Here is a 23,680-nt window from a genome sequence, read left to right as displayed (position 1 = left end):
CATCAACAGATAAATGGATACACAAAATGTGGCCTATACCCCCAATGAAATATTAGTCAGCCTTAAAAGGAAAGGAAATTCTGACACAAGAGACAACACAGATGAACCGTGGGGACAGTATACTAAGTGAAATAAGTCTGTCACAAAAGGACTAGTGTTGCATGATTTCACTTATATGAGGTCCTTAGAAGAGTCAGGTTCATAGAGACAGGAAGTAGAACAGTGGTGGCTGGGGCTAGGAGATGGGAGAATTGAGAGTTACTGACTTATAGCTCGGAATGATGAGAAAGTTCTGGAGACAGATGGTGGTAATGGCTGCACAAACTGTGAATGTACTATATGCCACCGAATCGTACACCTGGAAATGTTAAATTTTAGGTTATATTTCCCTGCTCTTTTTAAAAAAGCTCCCCGTTAATCTTTACAACAGTCTTATCTGGTGGCCCTTTTCACTCACTTCTGGTTCTTCTCTGGACCTTCTTTAATTACCCTGTGGGTTTTTTTTTTTTTCCTTTTTGAAGTATAGTGACCAGAAAATTGTACATAGAAGAAACACAAAGAATCTCATCGTGAACAACCTTACCCCAAACCTGGTTAATGGGGCTTTAGGAAAGGAAACAGAGCCTAATTGAAGAGAAAGATTCATTGTGACTTAAATCCTCATGCTGTTATTTCCTCTGCAAATTTCCTTTGACATTAATGGTCATTTCCATGGCAGAGATGCAGCAACACTGGGGTAAGGTTATGCAGACCTTCCTGAGGCCTGACCTACGGGCCACCTAGTTATTTATAGCCTGATTCCTAATGACCCCAACAGAACCCTGGGGGAGGGGCCAGAACGGAATGTCTGCTGAGTCCAGAAGCCCAGAAGCCCAGGCTCATCTCTGTGTTCTCCCTCACAGCCTCATCCTCTCAGGGGTCTGCTTTGGAGTCTCTGCTTCTCTCAAAGAGATTTCCATATATCTAGTTAAGGGAAAGTCTGTGTAATGTATTCTGAAGTCCATGGATGAAAGGTTTTCTACTTACATAATCTCACCTCTGATATGTCACATCCCTTGCTCATCTCCCCCAGTTTGGCTCCCACAGTTCAGTTGCACAATTACACACTTTCAGCTAATCTTCTTGGAGAACAGTACCAAAAAGCTCAGAGCTTACTTCTGAATTTTTCTGGGTGGGACACCTGATCTTCAGTGACTCCTCAGTGTGTGTGCTATACTATGTAGTTAATACGACATGATCTTCCCCAAGGGGCTTCCAGAGGTATGAGGAAGTGTAGCGACCCATGACTGGCTAGAAATAAGTACCTAAATACGCAAATAGAATGTTCATTTATTCACAAAGTGAAATGTTGAGTGGGAGTCAAACAGGAGTTATAGGGTGAGGAGAGCAGGGGCCAGAGGCACATGTTATCTCTTCTCTCATTAGTGAGGGGAGAGGAAAGCTTAGTGAAGACAGCATGTGGGGAAGTGCATGGGCTCTGAGTGGAAGGAGCTGTGGAGAAAAGCATCCAGGTATAAAGGAAGAGAAGGGTGGGGGCAAGGGTGGGCTGATCCAATGCACAAAGGAACATGGGAAGACAGCAGGAACTGCCTGGCTGAATAACTTCAGATTTCCATCAATTAGGGCAGATATTCAAATTTAGGGGGAAACTACTATTTATGATAACTGCACCGAAAGCCAGAAAAGACATCAATTGTGATTCTCCTTCCACTCTGGCTTGCTGGTTCTAGAAGTTTCTGGCCACAGGTAGCAATCTAGACTCAGGAATTCGATATTAAGGGATTTTTGTAGCTACGTTATAACTGTTATGTCAGGATTCATCTCACTGGCAGGCTAGGTTGATTTTATTTTCTGAAGGCTGCTTTAACAGCAAATATTCCTAGGAGGCATTTACTTTAATGCCTCCTTGTCGTGCATCAGAAATCAGAGGCTGTAGCACGGCCCTCTTCCATGGAGATGGCCAGGGACTGTGAGGGGCGGGGGTAGGACAGCGAGCAAGAGAAGGTCACGTAAGAGTAAGACGGCGGATGAGAGGGTGCTTGTTCATCCAACTGCACACAAGTGAATGGACTGCAATGTCATACACTTTCACAGCAGAAGCTGTTTTTAAACTCATCAGCACCACAAGCCTGGTCTCCAAATCACAAAGGAACTTTCTCAAGCAAGGAGAAACTTTTAGCAAAGAGGCAGGAATTTTGACAGTATACCACACTGCGTGGGGGCCCGAGCACGCAGCCATGGAAGCTGTAGAAGGCGATGTGGTGATGCCAGGAGAAACTCGCTTGCCTGGAGCACCAGTGGGTGGTACTCAGGCCTCAGCAGCTCCCAAGTGAAGCACAAGTGTGTGGGGTTTGTAGGACGCAGGCTGTACACAGCTGACTCGGAGAAGGCCCGGTGCACTCTCATCTGGGCCTTCCCTGAGGTTCTGTAATCTACATATTCCTTTATGTGGCATCTAATAGTTCCTGTGTCCATCTATAGCTCCATCCCATTTTCCTGAACCTCAATTGATTGTAGTCTGCTAGCAATATATTTTCTACTCCCATCAAAAATTTGAGATTTAATTGTTCTCCCTAGTTTTTATATTATTCTTTGCTCAATACTAACATATAATAGTACACAGAATTCCTGAAAATAACTTCTAAGAGTTTTTTTTATTATTTCTAGAGCCAAGAAAGTTAGCTGTGGAAAAGCTCAGAATGTCTAACGTTTGACTCAAATTCAAAGCGTCAAAGTGAGCTATGCCGTATTTCCCTTTACTACATACGTAGCTAATAGGCAACAAGATGGCAAATTTTTCTCAACATCACCCTCTCTTACTAGCCGATTTACTTAGAACTTCATCTCACTTTCTATGTTGTACTGTGCCATATCAGGGCTAAATGTTTCCCCATAACAGCCTGTCATGTAGAACACCCCCCAACCTCCAGCCAGTATACACTGAAAGACTAGACTTTCCCCTTCGCCACGGAATGGATGTTGGTTCTAAGGAACTTGGAGGCCATCTATCAGATGCACTGCTTTGTAACAAAGCAAATCTCCTCAGCAGGCAAGTCACTCTCCACGAAGACAGGCTTTCAGCATCAAGATCTTCTGAGAATGATGCAGTGTCACAAGAGTGTGGGGGAATAATGAGGCACAAATTGCGACAGTCATACAGAGATAGTGATCCCGCAGCCACCTCCCCGGCCTCCTTCAACCAATCCCAGCAAAACCTGAGCTACCATGTCCAGGGAAGGATGCCCCTGTCCTTCTGGAGGGTTGGAAAGGGTGTGGGTGTGCTTTCAATGGCCATAATACTGGGGGTGGGAGATTACTAACATTCAACAGGTTGGGGGTGGGGGGGGGGAGGTCAAGGGTGCTTAATGTCCAAAAACGCAAGGAAGAGTTCTGTTCTTTGGAGGAATATATGCCGCTCAGAATGCCAACGATGCTTCTAATGAGAAACACTGTAAAGCCATGAAGGAAGTGCTTTCTGGGGAGAATCTTACTATTTCTTTCCAAGAAAGAATGTCCATCTACTTCCATGGCACTTCACAGAAGGTGTAGATTATTAAGGACGGCAGAGGTTACATTCTCTTTGTCTGTAAATTCTCAATCCCAAAGCAGTTCTAGCACACAGTAAGCACTGCAAAGGTGTGGTAAATGCTGAAGACCCTACAGAGAAGGGAAGGGCTCCCACGAGCAGAACAAAGCAGTGGTGGCCGGAATAAGAAGTGGCTACCTTGGCCTGTGACTCAGTCACACAAGCGCCCTTCCTCGAGACGACTGTCGCACAGGTCGCTGGAGAACTTCATGTGTACATCCTATTTTGTCAGGCAGAACGTTAAAAAGATATGTAATCCAGAATTGAGACTTAATCATTATTACTGCTTAACAAGGATTTTCCTAAGTAGCACTGGCATTTCTCTTGTAACTACAAATACTTTGGTGGTAGAGATTGCAATGATTGCTGCTACAGTTTGGTGCCACAGCCTTAATTTCTGCTAAGGCATGAGGAGTTTTACAAAAACACCATTGTTTTAGCAATATGTGTAAACGTCAACGTGGTGAAAAAGGAAAAAAAAAAGGCCTTAGCATTACTATGGAAAACCTTTTGACCCTACTGGCTTCCTCAAAGGGCCGTGAGGATCCCTGCCCCCCCACCAGGACCCCCAGATCCATGAACTGCACTGTGTGAACCACAGATCTGTTGCAATACAGCCTGGGGACAGGTGAGAAGAGAGCACGGCTGGAAAAGGACTCCTCAGTTACTCAAAAAACTGACATAGAGGATGAAAAGCAGACACCTCTTACAGTTCAGAAAGCTGGCCGCAGGACTGTAAAGCATAAAGGGTCTCTAGAATCTTAACTGGTGTCCCCATCCGGCTCTCCAAAACATCTGAAGCCAGAGGTGAACTGGAATCTAACAAAGGTTGCGACCAAGTCCAGACCCGGCTTATTATCAATTAGATTGGCTCACCCCCTTCTCCTCCCAACCCCCCTCCCACACATTAGCAACCGGAGAAAAGGATAAGCACATCTTTTTGGAAGTGGGGGAAGGGCAAATAATATTTACTTAAGACTCCAATTTTACATAAAATGTCTAGCAGACAACTAATAATTGTAAAAGACAAGCAGAAGCAAGAAAACATGACCCATGAGAGAAAACTGTCAACAGAAGGGCACTGACAGATGGCACAGATATTGGACGTACCAGACACAGACTTCAAAATAATCATGAGAAAAATGTAAAAGGGTCTCATATAAAAGGTGGGCAACACGTATGAACAAATGGGAGAATTTCAATAGAGAGATGAAATTTATTAAAAAACAAAAAAGAACCATAAAAGAATGCTAGAAATGGAAAAATATAAAGTCTGAAAGGAAGAATTCATTCAAAATGCTTAACAACAGACTGAATACAACAGAGGAGAATATGTAACATATATAAAATTGGAATCCCAGAAGGAGAGGAGACAGAAGGAGGCAGAAGAAATCTATAAAGAGACAAAGGCTGAGAATTTCCAATGCTGATGGAAGACATTAACCTACACACCTAAGTAGCTCAGCAAATCCTGCTTAGGACAAAGAAATCTACACCCAGGCCCATCATAGTCAAATTGTTGACAACTAAAAATAAAGAAAAAAATCTTAAAAGTGGCCAGGGTGGTAGGGTGCTGGTTTGCGATGGTAGAACTGTTACTTGCATGGGAACAACAATGCAAATGGTTAGCTGACTGACCATTAGAAAACAAAGGCCCAAAAACAATGAACAGATAGTTTAATGTGCTGGGGAACAAAACCAAACCAAACAAAAACCCAGTCAATATAGACTTAAACATTTAAACGACACTCCCCACCCACTCAGTGTATTTGACAATTATGTGAAACTGTATCTAGTAACTTCTGAATACGCATTCTTTTCAAGTGAACCTGGAACATTCACCAAGATAATCCAAATGTTGGGCCATAAAATAAGTCTCAATAAAAAGCAAAGGAACCTCAAAAAATAAATGGTAAGTATCTTTAAAAACAAAAATCCAAGGATCAAAATCCAGAGTATACACTGACTAGAGTATTATTAAATTATAAATCAGTAATAATAAGATGTGTAGAAAAGTCCAAGATATTTGGAATTTTAACAATACACTTCTACATAATCTGAGTCAAGGAAGAAATCACAGGAGAAATTTAAAAATGTATCCGACTGAGTGGTAATGAGAACACAATCAAACAAAATCTAAAAGAGTACTTAAAGAGAAATTTATAGTATTAAATGTCTTTATTAGAAAAGGAGTGTATAAAATTAACAACCTAAGCTTCCACCTTAAGAAGCTAGAAAAATAAGAGCAAGTTAAATATACTTAGAATAAAAAATAGAACAATCTAAAAGCAGAAATCAACAAGGAGGCCATTAGACTGAGGTGGCTCTAATCCCTTGGCAGTCTTTGTAAGCAAACCAAAACTGAAGTCAGCATTAATGTACTCACATCTGAGAAAATGAAATTAAGAACAACCAATCACAGCCTAATAGGCTTTCTCAAATACAGCAACTGCTTCAGCTACAGTCAATCAAGTAACTAAGTAATTTCCTTGCTTTATTCAGGAGTCTGCTCTATTAGAGGGAAAAAAAATAATAAAAGCCTTTCCCTTAGTTCTTGCTGATAGATGGATCCTAAGCATTTTCAGTTTGTCACTGACCAGTGAAAAATCAATGTTTGCTCCAATGAGCTCTTCAAAATTTTAATATACTTCAGTTTATCTTTTAACACAGTGAAATAGAAAGTAGGCAAACAGAGCACATCAACAAAATCAAAGGTAGCTATTTGAAAGATTTTAAATGTTGATAAATTCCAAGCAAGCTGCTCTGAAAGACTAAAAGGACATAAATGATTAATATGAAGAAGACCATTACAGAGTCTATAGATAACAAAAACAGAAATACTCTATGCCAAATATTCAACAACTTAGATAAAACGAAGAAATCCTTGGAAATACAACTTAATAAACCTGACACAATGAGACAAAGTCTAAACTGCTCTCTTTCTATAAATATGTATATAAAGAAATTTAACTTACAATCAAAAACCTTCTTACAAAGAAAATTTAAGCTCAGATGGTTTTAATGAAGTTTATCAAACATTTAAACAAATACTTCCAATCTTTCACAAAATCTTTCGGAAAAAAAAGAGAGAAGGGAAAATTTCCCAACTCATTTTATGATGTCAACATATCTCTAACACACACACAAAAAAATGATAAAGACATTACAAGAAAATTACAGACTAATATGCTTCATGAATATACACAAAAAGGCTCTGACAAAATATCAGCAAGTAAAATCAATCAACCTGTATCTATCTCCTTTATTTAAAAAAAAAAAAATCAGATAAAGGGTTAATATCCAGAATCTATAAGGAACTCACCAAACTCCACGCCCGAAAAACAAACAACCCAGTGAAGAAATGGGCAGAAGACATGAACAGACACTTCTCCAAAGAGGACATCCAGATGGCCAACAGACACATGAAACGATGCTCAGCATCCCTCCTCATCAGGGAAATACAAATCAAAACCACACTGAGATACCACCTCACGCCAGTCAGAGTGGCTAAAATGAGCAAATCAGAGAACTCTAGATGCTGGCGAGGATGTGGAGAAACGGGCACCCTCCTGCACTGTTGGTGGGAATGTAAACTGGTACAGCCCCTCTGGAAAACAGTGTGGAGGTTCCTCAGGAAACTAACAATAGAACTCCCTTATGACCCAGCAATAGCACTGCTAGGAATTTACCCAAGGGATACAGAAATGCTGAGGCATAGGAGCACATGTACCCCAATGTTCATAGCAGCACTCTCCACAATAGCTAAAACATGGAAAGAGCCTAAGTGTCCATCAACAGATGAATGGATCAAGAAGATGTGGTTTATCTATACCATGGAATACTACATGGCAATGAGAAACAATGAAATCTGGCCATGTGTAGCAACATGGATGGACCTTGAGGGTGTTATGCTGAGCGAAATAAGTCAGGCAGAGAAGGACAAATACCATATGTTTGCACGTATAGGAGGATTAGGAGGAACTTGACGGAGGACCAAGGGGGAGAAGAAGGGCGGAAATGGTGGGGGAAAGGGAGAGAGGCAAACCATGAGAGACTCTTGAATGCTGACAAAAACTGAGGACTGATGGATGTGGGGGGGAGGGGGGGATGGGCATGAAGGAGGGCACTTTGGGGATGAGCACTGAGTGTTATGTAGAAACTAATTTGACAATAAACTATTTGTAAAAAAAAAAAAAAAAAAAAAAAAAAAATCTATCTATCTCCAGGGCACCTGGGTAGCTCAGGCATTTGACTGTCCAAATCCTGATTTCAGCTCAGGTCACAATCCTAGGGTCATGGTATCGAGCTCTGCGTGGAGCCTGTTTGAGATTCTTTCTCTTTCCTTCTGGCCCTCTCCCCTATTCATACTCTCTAAACTTAAAAAAAAAAAAAAATCTATCTCCTATAAAAAATAAGATTGTATCATGACCAAGTGATATTTACCATGGGAATAGTTTAAGATGTAAAAATCAATCATGTATTCACCGCATTAAAAGAATAAAGAAGAAAAATCCTATTAGAATATTATTAGATGGAATTCTGCATTGGACAAAATGCAACACCCATTCATGACAGAAACCCTCAGTAAACTAGGAAAAGAAAGGAAGTTCCTAAACCCAATAAAGTATATCTATAAAAAAAAATCTATGGTTAACATCATACTTATTCGTAAAACACTGAACTTTTTTCCTTTAAGAATAGGAATAAAGGAAGGATGTTTTTTCTCACTACTTCAATTAAAAATTAGTAACGGAAAGGGTGCCTGAGTGACTCAGTTGGTTAAACGTCTGTCTTAAGCTCAGGTCATGATCTCGCAGTTCGTAAGTTTGTACCTAACTGTACAGACAGCTCAGAGCCTGGAATCTGTTTCAGATTCTGTGTCTCCCTTTCTCTGCCCCTCCCCTGCTTGTGCTCTATCTCTCTCTTTCTGTCTCTCTCAAAAATAAACACTAAAAAAAAACCTTAAAAATAATTAGTTATTGGAAGGCATAGCCAATGTCATAAGACAAGGAAGAAGAACCTGCCAGTATCCATAGATGTGATTATTTACATAGAAAACCTTATGAATTTTATAAAAATATTGGTAGTACAGGAATCAAGGTCCATACACAAAATGCAATTATATTTTTAACAATTCCTTTTTATTAAAGTTTATTTATTTATTTTGAGAGAGAGAGCAAGCAGGAGAGGGACAGAGAGAGAGAAGGGAGAGAATCCCAAGCAGGCTCTGTGCTGTCAGTGCAGAGCCCGATGTGGGGCTCGATCTCACAAACTGTGAGATTATGACATGAGCCAAAATTAAGTCAGACGGTTAACTGACTGAGCCAGCCAGGCACCCCAAAATGCAATTATATTTTTAAATGCTAATAACCCACAACAGGAAAATGAAATTTTAAAGAGCAACACAGTTTATAATCTCATAAAAACATGCCAAATATCAGAAATAAATTTACTAGAAAACACGCAAGATCTCTCCATTGAATTTACAGAACATTTATGAGAAATATTAAACAAAATCCAAATAAATACACAAATATACCATGTTTACCTATTGGAAGACTCAATACTGTTAAGATGTTTATTCTACATTTCAAATGTTGTGTTCTTAGTTCCACAGTTTCCATCTGGAAAACTGGCTTGAGATTTCCTATCTTTGATTCACTGAAGCATTATTGTCCTGTACATCTTTGTTCACAGTTATAGTAGCCACTTTAAAATCCTCGTCTATTAATTCCATCATCTGAGCCTCCTTAAGACTGGTCTCCATTGATTATCTTTCATTCTATGAATGGGTCATGTTTTCCTGTTTTTTCATATGTTGAATAATTTCATATTGCATCCCGGACACTGTGAAACGTTATAAATATATTGCTCCAAAGACCGTGTGTGCGTGTGTGCGTGTGTGTGTTGTTTTAAGCAGGCAGCTAATTTGGTGAAACTCCACCTGCAATTCTTTCATCTCCTCAGTGGGCCAGGGCTCTATGTTCAGTTCTTTTAGTTCTAACCATGTAGTTTAGAGCAGGTCTCCACCTTTCTGGCTGCCTCATTTCCAGGGTTCTCCTCTTACTCTTCTAGCAGGTGTGGCTGTCCTGAACTCCAGCCTCTAGTTTGTTAAGCCAGCTACTTTGGATTGCTATGCAAGTTCTAATTGCAAACTGTGGCCTGCCCTCAGATTAAAAGGCAATAACTAAAAAACAAAGGGAAAGCTCACCTCTCACAGTTCCCTTCCTCCAAATGTTCATTCCCTTCTTCCAAATACTGGTTTCTCTTAAACCTACCAGCTTTTGTTTGCCCTGCACTGCCTTCAGGTAATTGTATTTTGTGTTTTATCCAGCAGTCTGATCAGATAAGAACTTACTCAGCCACTACCAGAACTGGAAACCACCTCCAACAGCAATCACAATAAAAATCCCAGTAGGCTTTGCTATTATTGAAGAAACTGACCAGTTGATTTTTAAATTTATATGGAGGGGCGCCTGGGTGGCTCAGTCGGTTAAGTGTCCGACTCCGGCTCAGGTCATGATCTCACGCTTCATAGGTTCGAGCCCTGCATCAGGCCCTGTGCTGACAGCCAGCTCAGAGCCTGGAGTCTGTCTTCGGATTCTGTGTCTCCGTCTCTCTCTGACCCTCCCCTGCTCATGCTGTCACTCTCTCTCAAAAATAAATAAAACATCAAAAAAAATTAAAATTATATGGAGAAGTCAAAGAATCTAGAAGAGTCAAAACAATTTTTAAAAGGGAGACTTACATTACCTGGTTTCAAGGCCACTATATAAAAACCACAATCAAGATAGTGCAGCAGAAGCATAAGAGCAAATAAAAAGATCAATGAAACAGAATAAAGAGTTCAGAAATAGACCCATAAATATATGGTCAATCGATTTTTGACCACTGTTGCAAAGTGAATTCAATGGGGAAAATAAAATTTTTTTTAGCAAATAGTGCTAAAACTATGGACATCCATATGAAAAAAAATGAACATCAATCTCTACTTCATTCCACAGACAAAAACAAATTTAAGTTGGATTACAGACCCCCAAACTTAAAAGCCTCCAGAAGAAAATATGATGCTTTTGCAAACTTGTCACAGGCAAAGATTTCTTTTTTTTAAACTTTTAATGTTTTTTCATTATGAGAGAGAAAGAGACAGAGAGCAAGTTGGGGAGGGGCAGAGAAGGAGGGAGACACAGTGTCTGAAGCAGGCTCCAGGCTCTGAGCTGTAAGCACAGAGCCCCATGCAGGGCTCGAACCCATGAACTTCAAGATCATGACCTCAGGGGCCCCTGGCTGGCTCAGCTGGTGGAGCATGTGACTCTTGATCTTTGGGTGGTAAACCAAAGATCATGAACCCCATGTTGGGTGTAGAGATTACTGAAAATAAAATCTTTTAAAAATAAATTAAACTTTATTAAAATTAAACATTTCTGCTCATCAAAAGATACCACTAATAAAATGAACAGGTAAGCCATGCCCTGAAGAAAAAAATGTGAGAATGGGTTCTTAATTGATAATACATAAAGAAGTCCTATCGTTAACTGTAGATTTCAACAATAAAATGACAACCTAATTTAAAAATGTTTAAAACATTTTAATACTTTCCAATAATATATATATGAATGGCCAATAAAACATAAAAAAGCACATAAGAAGTTCTCAGTATCAGCAGTCATCAGGAAAATGAAAATAGTGCTTTACATCTCTGAAAATGAGTGAAATCAGGGGTGCCTGGGCAGTTCAGTCGGTTGAGTGTTGGACTTCGATTCAGGTCATAATCTCACAGCTAGTAGGTTTGAGCTCCACGTTGGGCTTTGTAGTGATAGCACGGAGACTACTTCAGATTCTCTCTCTCCGTCTCCCTCTGACCCTCCCCAGTTCATTCTCTCTCCCTCAAAAATAAACATAAAAAAAAAAAAGACAAAACAAAATTTTAAAATATGTTGTGTTTAAAACACAACAATACCAAATGCTGGGGAACATGTGAGCTCCTAGAATTCTCACCCATTGCTGATGAGAATGTAAAATGATACAATAGTTTCAGAAAACTATTTGTCAGTTTCTTATAAATTACAACATATTTATATGACTTAACAGCTCTATTCCTAAGTAGAAAGCCGCCCAAAAAACACATAGTTATAGAAAAAAGGGTTGTATAAGAATTCTCATTGAGTTTGTATTCCTAATAGTAAAAAACTGAGATCAATCTTAATGCTCATCAGTAAGAAAACGGATAAACAAGTTGTGGGAATATTCATACAGAATACTACACTCAACACTACAAAACACTGAACTACTGACATAAGCAACAATATAGATGAATGTCTAAAACACTGTGCTGAAAGAAGACAGATACAAAAGAATATTGTTTGATGCCACTTACAAGAAGTCCAACGACAGGCAAAACTGCATTTATACTCCCATGTGCATAGCACAATAGCTAAAATGTGGGAGAAAACCCAGTGTCCATCAAGGATGAATGGATAAACAAAATGTGGTACATAGTTCAGTGAAATATTACCCAGTCTTAAAAAGGAAGGGAATCCTGCAATATGCTACAACATGATTGGACCTTGAGGGCATTATGCTAAATATCAGATACCAGTCACAAAAGGACAAATACTATATGATTCCACTTATATGAGGTACTCAGAGTGGTCAAAATCATAGAGACAGAAAGTACAATAGTGGTTGCCAGGGCCTGGGGGAAGGTGAGAATGGGGTAGTTACTGTGTGGTCCAGTTTTCAGTTCTACAAGATATACAGTCATGGCGATGGACGGTGGTGAAGGCTGAACAAGAATGAGAATGGATTTAACACCACTCTACTGTACACTTACAAATGGTTTGTAAATTCTATGTTATGTGTATTTTACTACAATAAAAACCCATGGGAAAAAAAAAACACAACAGGCAAAGTAGTGCATCACTAGAGGAGCCATAAGAGTATGATTAGTGAGGGAGGGGGGAGTACTGACTGGGAAGACATACAATGGGATTTTGAGTGTGACGGAGATACTCCCCATCTTGTGTTGGGTGGGGGCTACATGGGTATATAAAATGGTCAAAACTTATCAAACTGAACACCTAGGATCCATGCACTTTATGTGAATTTCACCTCAGCTGGAAAAAAGATAACTTCTTTTATCTTTCATAAACACCTAACTATTAGTATTTCCTGTTCTGTGTATATGCTATATCTCTAGTTGACTTCTCTTATTTTTGTAGCAAAATTATTTTTTCTCATCCTGCATTTTGCAATGCTGGGACCCCACGTAAAGGTACATATGTGCCCAAGTAGTTCTCTCATTTCCGCAGCATTCGACTCGCGTAAATGAATGACCCAAGAAATAAATCCAACCCATTTATTGCACGCTGCTCCTAGGGACTAGCAAGAAGAAAAAGATGAGCTTCTGTTCTCAAAGAGCTCAAGATATGGAGGAAGTACACTTGTTAAGGTGAGTCCACAGGGAAGATGGGCGCAGGGGGAGAAAAAAAGGCAGGAATGGCAGGACTCTGGAATAAGTGGAGTCCCCACAGGTATTCAAAACGGAGGAGGAACAGCGCTGGGCAGAGGCCAGCGGAGCTAGCGACATGGTTAATGTGAGTGAGTGTGAGCCCCTGAAGGATCAAATAAGCTGGCAGAAGGTCTGGGCAAGTAAGGGGAATGTAAGCAGAGAGGCAATAATAGTGGTAAATGAGCAGTCTGGACAAAAGGCAGAGAGAAATGCTGGCTTGGAAAAACTGAGCCTGAAAGATATATTATGAGATTAAAAGTAATATGTACTTAGAAGGGAGTCAAGGGGTCAGGGACAGTTAAGTTTAGCATTAAATTGCATGGTGTGGGCTTCAAGAAAAAAAGTCTGCTTACTAAAGGTATCCAGTGAATGACTGAGGACCTCTTTCATTAGTGAAAGAATAAAAGTCAAACTAATTTAGATACACATTTAATAAATAACACTAACAACTTTTAAGGCTTGCTGTGGTGGACTGGAACAGCGACTGCGAACCAAATGAAATTCGTGCCGAAAATTATTTAAGTGCAGTGAGTTAGACCTGCCAAGAGATTTTATGCTCATGGTGACAGGTGCCTTGATTCTGAGTCTTTGTGTTGGAATATTATTTTAAAAGGACTTCTGAAAACACAGGTGCTAAAGAGTAAAATTTATTTTTTCCTTTTGAGTTTGCTTCGTGAGATAAGACTAGATAGAACACTTTGACTTTTCTGTTTGAATCTGTGGAGTCCTATGGAAATGGTAATTCCGCACGAAAACCTGAAGTACAACCGGGGAGTAAAAGACATAGAAAAGCTCAGAAATTATCTGGAACACTGGTGAACTTCTGACGACCTATAGGCTAGGTCAAGAGCACAGAACTATATAAAATGATAAACACAAGGTGATCTTCCTGCTTGAGAACAGGGTGAAAGGGCTTAAAAACCTTTAAATATTTTGTTTATTTGAGAGGATGAAAGGCCCTTGGGAGAGGATTAAAGGAATAATCCGAGCAAGAAGGCAAAAAGAAATGAAAGTTTTCAGACACTGGAAAGGAATCAAAACCAATCCAAAAGCTGGGTTACTGAGAGAATTCTGGAAGAAGAGCAGAGGCCCTGTGCTCCTGGATCCACACCCTGGGTTCTGAACTGGATGGCCCGGAGAACAGGAGGCAGCACAGCCTGGTGGCCAGGCCTGCGCTCTAGAACGAGACAGCTGGGTTCAAATCCTGGCTCTCCCACTCACTGAGGCTCTCTGTGCCTTGCTTTCCTCCTCTGTGAAATGGTTACAATAATCAATCCCATCTCTCACAGGGCTGGTCCAAGAATTAAACGGGATCATCCATGTAAAGCATTTGGCACAATGTTTGGCACACACAATAGATGGGAGTTCCTCTTATTAACATTCTTCCCATGGTCGGTGAATCCAAAGCTTTGGGAAAAGAAATAATAAGGGCACTAAGGAACAGGTATGAGCAAGTCAGATCGAAGAGAAGTAAAGTGGTGCTTCCAATCTCCTTCCAAGGACTGTGCCCATGTGGGTTAGCCGGTGGTAGTGGGGGCGCCAACCTAGTGGCTCTGAAAAAGGACTCAAGAGTCGCTCAGCAGCACGAGCAGGGGAGCGCAGCCCACTTGCCAGTCCTCCACCTGGAGGTGCCTCCTCACGATGGGGGCCCGCTGCTCCAAGCCAACCCAGAGGGAGAGTGCTCTAACTTCACGCAAGGCGCTGGCCCCTGCATGGAAGTGGGGCTTTACCATGCATGCTGGTTAGCAGGGAGGGGCAGTGGAGGTGAGCATGACGACTGAGGGAGAGAATCAGTCTCCTCCCTGCACCCCCTATCCTGTTGGTCAAAGTCCAAGCTGCCAGCAGTGTCTCCATCCCCTTCCATCTTTTCAAAATGAAACACAAGTTATTTTTTTAAGAAACAAAAGCAAAATATCCTCAATGCCATAAACAGGACAAATGCAAAAAGACAGGCAAAAAACAAGTCATCGATCTGAAATCCAACAAAGATGACTACTATAAACATTTTGTCAACATTTTGATGTATATTCTTCTTCTTTGTGTATTTCCCTCACACAGAGTGATTCTGCACTGTCTGCCCTGTCGTCTGTTGACATCTGGCAATATGCTGTGAAAATGTTCTCACATGGTAGCACTGGGTTTTGGCAGTTTACTCCACTGTTAACTTCTATTATACTTAAAGTCAACCTGAACCCTGAAGCCTTCTTCCCACTTGAATTTCTGAAACCATGCGAAGAGCTTTATGTTTTTCCTTACTAGGTTCTAAATTCCATAAACCAGAATCATCACTCTGGCCTGACCAAATCCTCGCTAATACTGATTGTCTTCCAAGATATTCAGGATCCCATCCTACTTCGTGTCATCTGAAGATGGGATCATTATGTCTTCTAGCTCTGTAGGTGCCTGGCATACAGTAGGATGAATAAATAAATATGAATGGATGAATAAATTCATTGATAAAAATGGTGAACTAAGGAGCCAATGACAAAGCCCCAGAGACTTTATTCTCAAACTTACCCTGATGTATTGCTTAAGTAAAGCTGCCCATTTTAGTCACCAGATATTCCTAACAACAGCATTCTCTTGTTCCCATTTCTCTTTCGTGCTCACAAGATTTCATTAGGCTGTGCTGAAACCCAGTTATGATAATTCTTTCTTAGTCCCCTGATCCTCTCTTACTAAAGAAATTCTACCATGAAAAGAAATGAGGTTAGTGTAGCATGGCTGTTTTTGTTTTCCCCTCTCTCTCATGAATCAATGCTGGGCTTAAGTAATTCCCCTTTCATTCTCTAAGGGCTTTGCCAAATCATTGGTTTGCTAACCTGTTCAATTTGGGCCTGAAACTGACATCTCAGTTACTAGTTTACATATTCAGTACCTAATTTATTTCTATCTCTTCCCTTCCTTTCCCAGGTTATGAACCTCTTTGCACATTAAATCATGCACTGAGTCACAAGCACTAAAACCATAAATCACGAATTAAGTAAGAACTGTTCCTCTTTGGAGATAGAAATTCAATTACTAGGTACAGAGAATACGACTGATTCAATACCATGATTCTTGTGAGTTTCATTTACCTTGAAGAGAACAGCATTTGGATAGGGAAATATGTGCCCTGAAAACTAAGAACCTAGATAAGGAAGAGACTGTATACCAACTGGTACCCTCAAATTAAATCGATCACCTATTGTTTACTACGCTTCTTCTAATAGAAAAGCCAAGAGTAGAAGTATGACAACATGCTAAAAATTAACAGAAGCTAAAAAAAAAGAAAAGAAAAGAAAAGAAAAAAGGCAAGAATGAAAAGAGATTAAAATGTGAGAGCAGGAGGGCGCCTGGGTGGCTCAGTTGGTTAAGCATTTGACTTTGGCTCAGGTCATGATCTCACGGCTCATGGGTTTGAGCCCTGTCTTGGGCTCTGTGCTGACAGCTTGGAACCTGGAACCTACTTCAGATTCTGTGTCTTCCTCTCTCTCTGCCTCTCCCCTGCTTGCTTGCACTCTGTCTCTCTCTCTCTCTCAAAAATAAACATTCACAAAAAAATGTTTTTTAAAAATCTGTGAGAGCAGGACCCAAACAAAATATATGACATGAAATACAGAACTGCAAGCAATTAAGAAGGGAGGTTTTTGGGGGCGCCTGGGTGGCTCAGTCGGTTGAGTGTTCAGCTTCAGCTCAGGTCATGATCTCACAGTTCGTGGGTTCGAGCCCCGCGTTGGGATCTGTGCTGACAGCTAGCTCAGAGCCTGGAGCCTGCCTCAGATTCTGTGTCTCCCTCTCTGTCTGACCCTACCTTGCTCATGCTGGCTGTCTCTCTCTCTCTCTCTCTCTCTCTCTCTCAGAAATAAATAAAAAAAATTTTAAAAAATTAAAAAAAAAAAAAAAAAGAAGGGAGGTTTCTGATTATTCATTCAATAAGAAGAGATATAGAAAAGGAAAAGGAAGCAGTAGTGATAGCCGGAGGATGTCCAGGGGGACACTTTGGCTACTTTTGAGTTTATTAAATACGGTGTGACAATGATATAAATTTGGGAGGAACACACTGAGGTATCATGTCAAATAGCTAAGCGTTGATATGTCTGTCTTCTGAAAGCACAGGGAGGCCCTAGCCAGCTGGACTTGACAATGGATACAGAATGTGAACCAGACTTTTGCCGTCTCTATACTTGTACCACTCCATGATTGATGGCATGATCCCCGGGAGGAGGAAATCAGGACAAAGTTGGGATTTCTCAGTACATTTGGCAGAGGAGCTGGGGGCAAGCTTCATGGAACACAGAGCTGAATATAAAAACTAAGCAATCAAAGGTTAAGTTCACAGCACCGTTCTAGAAGGCAACTTAAGATCTGGCAGTCTGGCCGTATAGAAGGAGACTCCCTCGTCCTTTATCTATTAGCAGTCTGGAGCCGAAAAGACAGATTGATCCTTAGCCTTATTAACAAGAAATGTCTTTGATCCAGCTCTTTACTTTGGCATAACCGGCATACCGCATGAAGCCTGAAAAATGTAGCTGTGAACTAAAAAAGAAGTGAGCAAAGAGTGACCTTTAAGAGCGCCAAGAGAGAACTCCCTGACACCAGTTCATTCAACAATGAAGCCTGAGTCCACCTCAGCCAGATTTTCACCAGATGAAGGGAAAACTCTGACGCCTTTGTGATAACAAGGCAGGTACACACGAGCACAGCTGGCCTTGCTAAAACTGGCCCACCGTCACCCAGCTTTCACACCCCACAGGGACGAGCCAGGAAAAGTTCTCAAAGTGAAAGTTAATGTGCAGATTGTCTAGGGCAGCTGGCACGCCAGTTTCCAAGAACTGCTCTGCTGAATCGGAGCTGGGTTCAAACCTAGTGCACACAGTTTGCAGGGTGTCACAAACTTAGAATGCCTGTCTCATCACATCGGTTAGGCCCCTTTCCCTTCTCTTTTCCCCAGGAAGCAAAACAGCAGGCAGCTTGGGACGGTTAAGCCTACAGCCAGGGCTTCAGCACCCTGTCTCCACCCCTCTTTCTTCAACTGGCCAAGGGGGCTAGGGGACAACTAAAAAAAACAAAAACAAAAAAACCCACCAAAAACCCCACTTTTCTTTTCTCTTTCTACCAACACTTTTTTTCTTTTCCTTATAAAGTTGTTTTTATAAAATAGGGAAAATACTAAGGAAATCACAAGAAAGGAATTGTTTTTTTTTTTTTTTAAGGTACAGGATGAAAGGGAAGGAAATAAAATGTCTACTAATGGTCAAGACTTTTTTTCTTATTGAAGTTGGGTGTTTGTGTGTGTGTGTGTGTTTGCGCGCGCGCGCGCACATGCGCGTGCGTTGCTTCTAGGAGCCCATTCCCAAGCTACATTCAACATATAATCTATAGAGACAGTCCTTCATCACACTACAAACTGGCCTCTTATTCATCAAGTCCATAACACGGCAACCATGGCACATGTTCTGTTAGGTGAAGACAAGTCTACTGAAATGTGCTGTCCCTGAGATTTCCTGGAGGGGCTTAGTCCAAGGTCAGAGCTAGTGCAAAATCCAGGCACCTGTCTCTGACAGGATACTACCGAAACTCATCATTCTGGTCCTCAGATGCTTGCACTGAATACTAATTCATTACCAGCACCAGCACAGTGATTCTCAAAGTGTGGTCCCCCAAACCAATAGCACAGCATCAACTAGAAACTCGCTGAAAATGAAAATAATACAGCCTTACCCCAGACCTACTAGAACCAGAAGCTCTGGATTTGGGCCCAGCAATCTGTTTTAACAAGCTCTTCAGGTGACTGGGGCATACACCATTGAGAATCACTGGGAGAGTGGTTAAGAGCCTGGATTCTGTACCATTTGCTTGGGTTTGAATCCTGGCTGCCATTCACCAATGCCCATCGCGGGCAAATTGCTTCATTTCTCTGTGGTTTACTTTCGTCATCTGTAAAATAGGAATGATAATAGCACTTAACTTAAAAAGCAGCTGTGAGCACTTAATAAGTTAATACATGTAGAGTTTTGAGAATAGTTGCTAACACAGAGTAAAAGCTTTTAAGTGAGTTAACGTACATAAAGCATTTAGTGCGTGGCATATCATGAGCTCTATGTGTTGCTATTAGCTACTATTAGTTCTTACGTATGATCTTATTTTTGAGGGTCAATGGGACATAACCTGATTTCTCAGTGATCAACAGGCAATTCTTATGTGGTAAAATGGGTCCTCTTCATATAAAGAAGCTACTTAGTTTTGCTATGAATATGATAAAAATAGGAATACAAAATTTGTGTTTTAGGGACTGTATCAAACAAAAAATCTTTACTTCTAGAGCTCTAAGTTCAAACATTATACTTTCTGATGAAGAAACGTATGACTTCTCTTTGTGTCTGTCTATGGCCTGGTTCCACACATACTAAGACCATAAATGGCCTGGATGCTAAAAGAAATATCTTTCATTATTTCTTTTTCTTTATATCCTTTTCATGATATCATGGTTCTCTTCTAAAATACCATAGCTATTGAATATTACGTTCGCTAGACCACGGCTTCACTGACAAATCATATGTATAAGATTTGTTGAGCAGCACTTGTATGATGAGGCCACTGTAAGAAACCAAGATGACGAAAGTAGTCATCCCAATCTGCCTGAACTGCTGGTTCAAATCTGTGAAAGAAATTAAGTTACAGCCAGAAGAGTCAGCAGACAAAGCAAACAGAAATTTAATCCAAATTATAAATGTAAGCCATACACTTATAGTTACCTCTTCAGGCTAGTGATGTTTTTCTGCCCACACACAAAGCATGATATTAGTGTCCAGTGAAAGTGAAAAATTGTACAGAGTCACAGGCTGTGGCAAAGATATTTATAATGCCGAACTGTCTGCATCAGCTTCTCATGGAACGGCTCTCCACTTTTGTTCACAGGTTGTTTCTCATAGTCCACAAATGACAGTTTATTTTCAGAAATATTTCGGCCTCACTTTTGAGCATTATCATCATTGATACATAGGTGTTAGACTAGTCGGGGATGCCACTATGCAAAGACCAGTACTGATTTTCCTCTCCCTAACAGGAGGAAAGTTAAAGTAGTTAAAAAGAGCATGAGCTTTCAAACCAGGAAGAGCTGGACACTAACACTGTTGAAATGTCCATCCTACCCAAAGCAATTTACAGATTCAATACCTACCAAATATGGCATTCTTCCCCAGAACTAGAATAAATAGTCCTAAAGTTCGTGTGGAACCACACATGATCCCGAATAGCTAAAGCAATCAAGAAAGAACAAAGCTGGAGGTATCACACTCCTAGATTTCAAAATATACTACAAAGCTATAGTAATAAAAAGAATCTGGTACTGGCACAAAACTGATACACAGATCAAGGGAATAGGATAGAGACCCCAGAAATAAACCCATGCTTCTATGACCAATTAATCTATGAACAAAGGAGGCAAGAATGTACAATGGGGAACATACAGTCTCTTGCTGGGAAAACTGGACAGCCATATGCAAGAGAATGAAATTGAACCGCTTTCTCACACCATATACAAAAATAAACTCAAAACAGATTAAAGACCTAAATGTGAAACCTGAAACCATAAAACTTTTAAAAGAAAACATAGCAGTAATCTCTTGGACATTGGCCTTGGCAACATTTTTCTAGATATGCCTCCCAGGCAAGGGAAACAAAAGAAAAGATGAACTCTTGAGACTGCACCAAAATAAAAAAGCTTCTGCACGGCAAAGGAAACTATCAACAAAATGATGAGGTAACCTACTAAATGGAAGAAGGTATCTGTAGATATGTCCAATAAAAGGTTAATACCCAAAATATAAGAAGAATTTATACAACTCAACACCAAAAAACCCCACAAATAATCTGAATTTAAAATGGGCGGAGGACCTGAATAGACATTTTCCCAAAGATGATGTACAGACGGTCAAGAGATACATGAAAAGATGCTCATCATCACTTCTCATCTGGAAAATGCAAATCAAAAGCACAATGAGATACCACCTCACACCACTCAGAATGGCTAGTGTTCAAAAGACAATAAACAACAAGTATTGGTTAGGATGTGGAAAAAAAGGAACACTCATGCACTGTTGGTGGGAACATAAATTGGAGCAGCCACTGTGGAAAATGGTATGGAGTTTCCTTAAAAAGTTAAAAACAGAAACACTATGTGATCCAGTAATTCCACTGCTGGGGATTTACCCAAAGAAAATGAAAACACTAATTCAAAAAGATACATGCACCCCTAGGTTTACTGAATCATTATTTACCATAGCCAAGACACAGAAGCAACCCAAGTGTCCATCAACAGAAGAATCGATAAAGAAGATGTAATGTACACACACAAGCACGAACGCACTCAGAATATTACTCAGCCATAAAAAAGACTGAGATTTTGTCATATGTGACAACATGGATACATCTAGAGGGTATGATACTAAGTGAAATAAGTCAGAGAAAGCCAGATACTGTATGATTTCACTCATAAGTAGGATCTAAAAACCAAACCAAACCAAACCAAACCAAAAGCAGATTTGTAAATATATATAACTAGTGGTTGCCAGAGGGAAGGTGGGGGGGGGGGGAAGATAGGCAAAATAGGTGGAAGGGATTAAGAGGTCCTGTATTTTTGTAAAGAGGTACCATATTTTAATAATAAAAAAGAAAAAGAAAAAAGAGTGAGCTAGACTCAAATGGTAACATTTCTTTCCTTCTTTTTCTTTTTTTTTTAATGTTTATTTTTGAAAGAGAGGTGGAGGAGGGGGCAGAGAAAGGAGACATGGAATTTGGAGCAGGGTCCAGGCTCTGAGCTGTCAGCACAGAGCCCGACGTGGGGCTGGAACTCGCAACTGGTGAGATCATGACCTGAGCCGAAGTCAACACTTAACTGATTGAGCCACCCAGGGGCCCCTCAAATGGTAACATTTCCATGGCTATTCATCATCTGTACTTGAGGATAACAATAGTCATGTTACAGCATGTTTTCAGGAATAGGTAGGATAAATTATAAAAGCACAGGATCTCACATGAACTGGCACTCAATAAACGTTAGCTCTTTTTTTCTTCCCTTTCTTTCGTTCCCCTCTTTAACAAATATTAAGTATCCTTAAAACAAATGCCTACAGCAATAATTGCTTATTAGAGAATCTTCAGCAAATACTATTAGGTTCTAATTTTCTGTTCTTCAATATAACTTTGGAATCCTACAGATTTAGGTTCAAAAGCAAAAGCAGAATCTTATTATTTCAGGGCACCTGGGTGGCTTAGTCAGTTAAGCACCCAACTCTTGATTTCGGCTCAGGTCATGATCTCGTGGTTCGTGAGTTCGAGCCCTGCCATCGGGCTCTATGCTGACACTGCAGAGCCTGCTTGGGATTCTGTCTCCCTCTCTCTCTGTCCCTCCCCTGCTCTTGCTTACTCTCTCTCAAAATAAATAAATAAACTTAAAAAAACAGAATCTTATTGTTTTAAATAAGAGTATTTCTGAATTAATAATAAACTGTAAGGCACATTAAAGGACATAAAAGACAATTTAAAAATTACTACATGCTGACTATGAAAATGTCCAAGTACTGCAAAGTGTAAGTAAGCAGAAAAAAAAATGTCACCTATAATCCCATTCTGCAATCACGGTACTCTGGTACATGTCATTCATAGTACTCCAGTACACTGTGATTACATTATCCTGCTTTTATCATTTAATATTAACGTGAGCACATATGAATATATTTCATTTACTCATGTATTATAAAAGATATGTGTATGTTTTTTCAAAGTAGGAGAAAACAAGTGTGGCTCGTCAAACTCTGTACACCGCTGTGCTGGAAACAGGACACGAGCTTTAGAGAAACAAGAGGAAGGGAGCAACTTCCTATGGGGGAAATCAAGAAAGCCTTCAAAGTAGAAATGATCTCAGAAGATGACCAGCAATTTGACAACAGGAAAGGACACTCCAGGTAGAAGGAGTAGCATATAAAAAGCAGGGAAGAATAGGAAATCCAGTGTGGGTAAATGGTGGGTCTGGTGGAGGGTAGAGAGATACTGTCATTAAAGCTGGCAAGACAGCAATCTCTCATTTACTGTATTCTGAAATAGAAATGTTACTGGTCAAAACTGTCATCTAAGTAAAGCACAGCACAGCAGCTTTAATTGGAATCACTCATGAACTCATGATGACGCTACGGCAGCAAGGCTATAAAAAAGCGAAGCTTTGGGGAAGGCAAAGGGTGTGAGTAAGCGTGGCTTAGGCTGGCCAAGCAGGGACAAGCTGCTCTCTTCACCACTGCTACCATTAGTGCGAGGGTTCTCTAAGCGCTTGACTTCAAGCTAAGCCCCTTATATGCCTTACCACACTTAGTCTTCACAGTGACCCACTGGGACAGGTCACTATTCTGTATTACAGATGAGGACACCCAGGCTTACACCGAATAACAGGTGTACCTTCACATACGGAGGAAGTGAAAGAGCTGCTGTGAACCTAAATCTGTAGGACTCCAAAGTTATATTGAAGAACAGAAAGTTAGAACGTAACATAGCATTTGCTAAAGATTTTCTAATAAACAATTATTGCTATAGGCCTTTGTTTGTTTTTT

General features: G+C 40.4%; 1 protein-coding gene across 8 annotated transcripts in view; it reads right to left on the bottom strand.

Moving 5' to 3' along the window:
• TTLL5 (tubulin tyrosine ligase like 5) overlaps window positions 1–23,680 on the bottom strand; it is a 286,366-nt gene that overhangs the window by 98,429 nt on the left and 164,257 nt on the right. Inside the window, exon 29 of one of the 8 annotated variants that reach the window (XM_039232215.1) lies at window positions 18,972–19,016. The exons of the other annotated variants lie outside the window; for them this stretch is intronic. Within the exon in view, the coding sequence (XP_039088146.1) occupies window positions 19,013–19,016 (4 nt within the window). The 3' untranslated portion in view covers window positions 18,972–19,012. Of the gene's footprint in view, window positions 1–18,971; window positions 19,017–23,680 lie in introns of those variants that run through there. 8 annotated transcript variants of the gene reach the window in all.

The sequence above is a fragment of the Hyaena hyaena genome, unplaced genomic scaffold, assembly GCF_003009895.1.
Source record: "Hyaena hyaena isolate Hyena2069 unplaced genomic scaffold, ASM300989v1 scaffold_65, whole genome shotgun sequence".
NCBI classification, from domain to species: Eukaryota; Metazoa; Chordata; class Mammalia; order Carnivora; family Hyaenidae; genus Hyaena; species Hyaena hyaena.
This window is presented reverse-complemented; position numbering and strand designations above follow the sequence as displayed.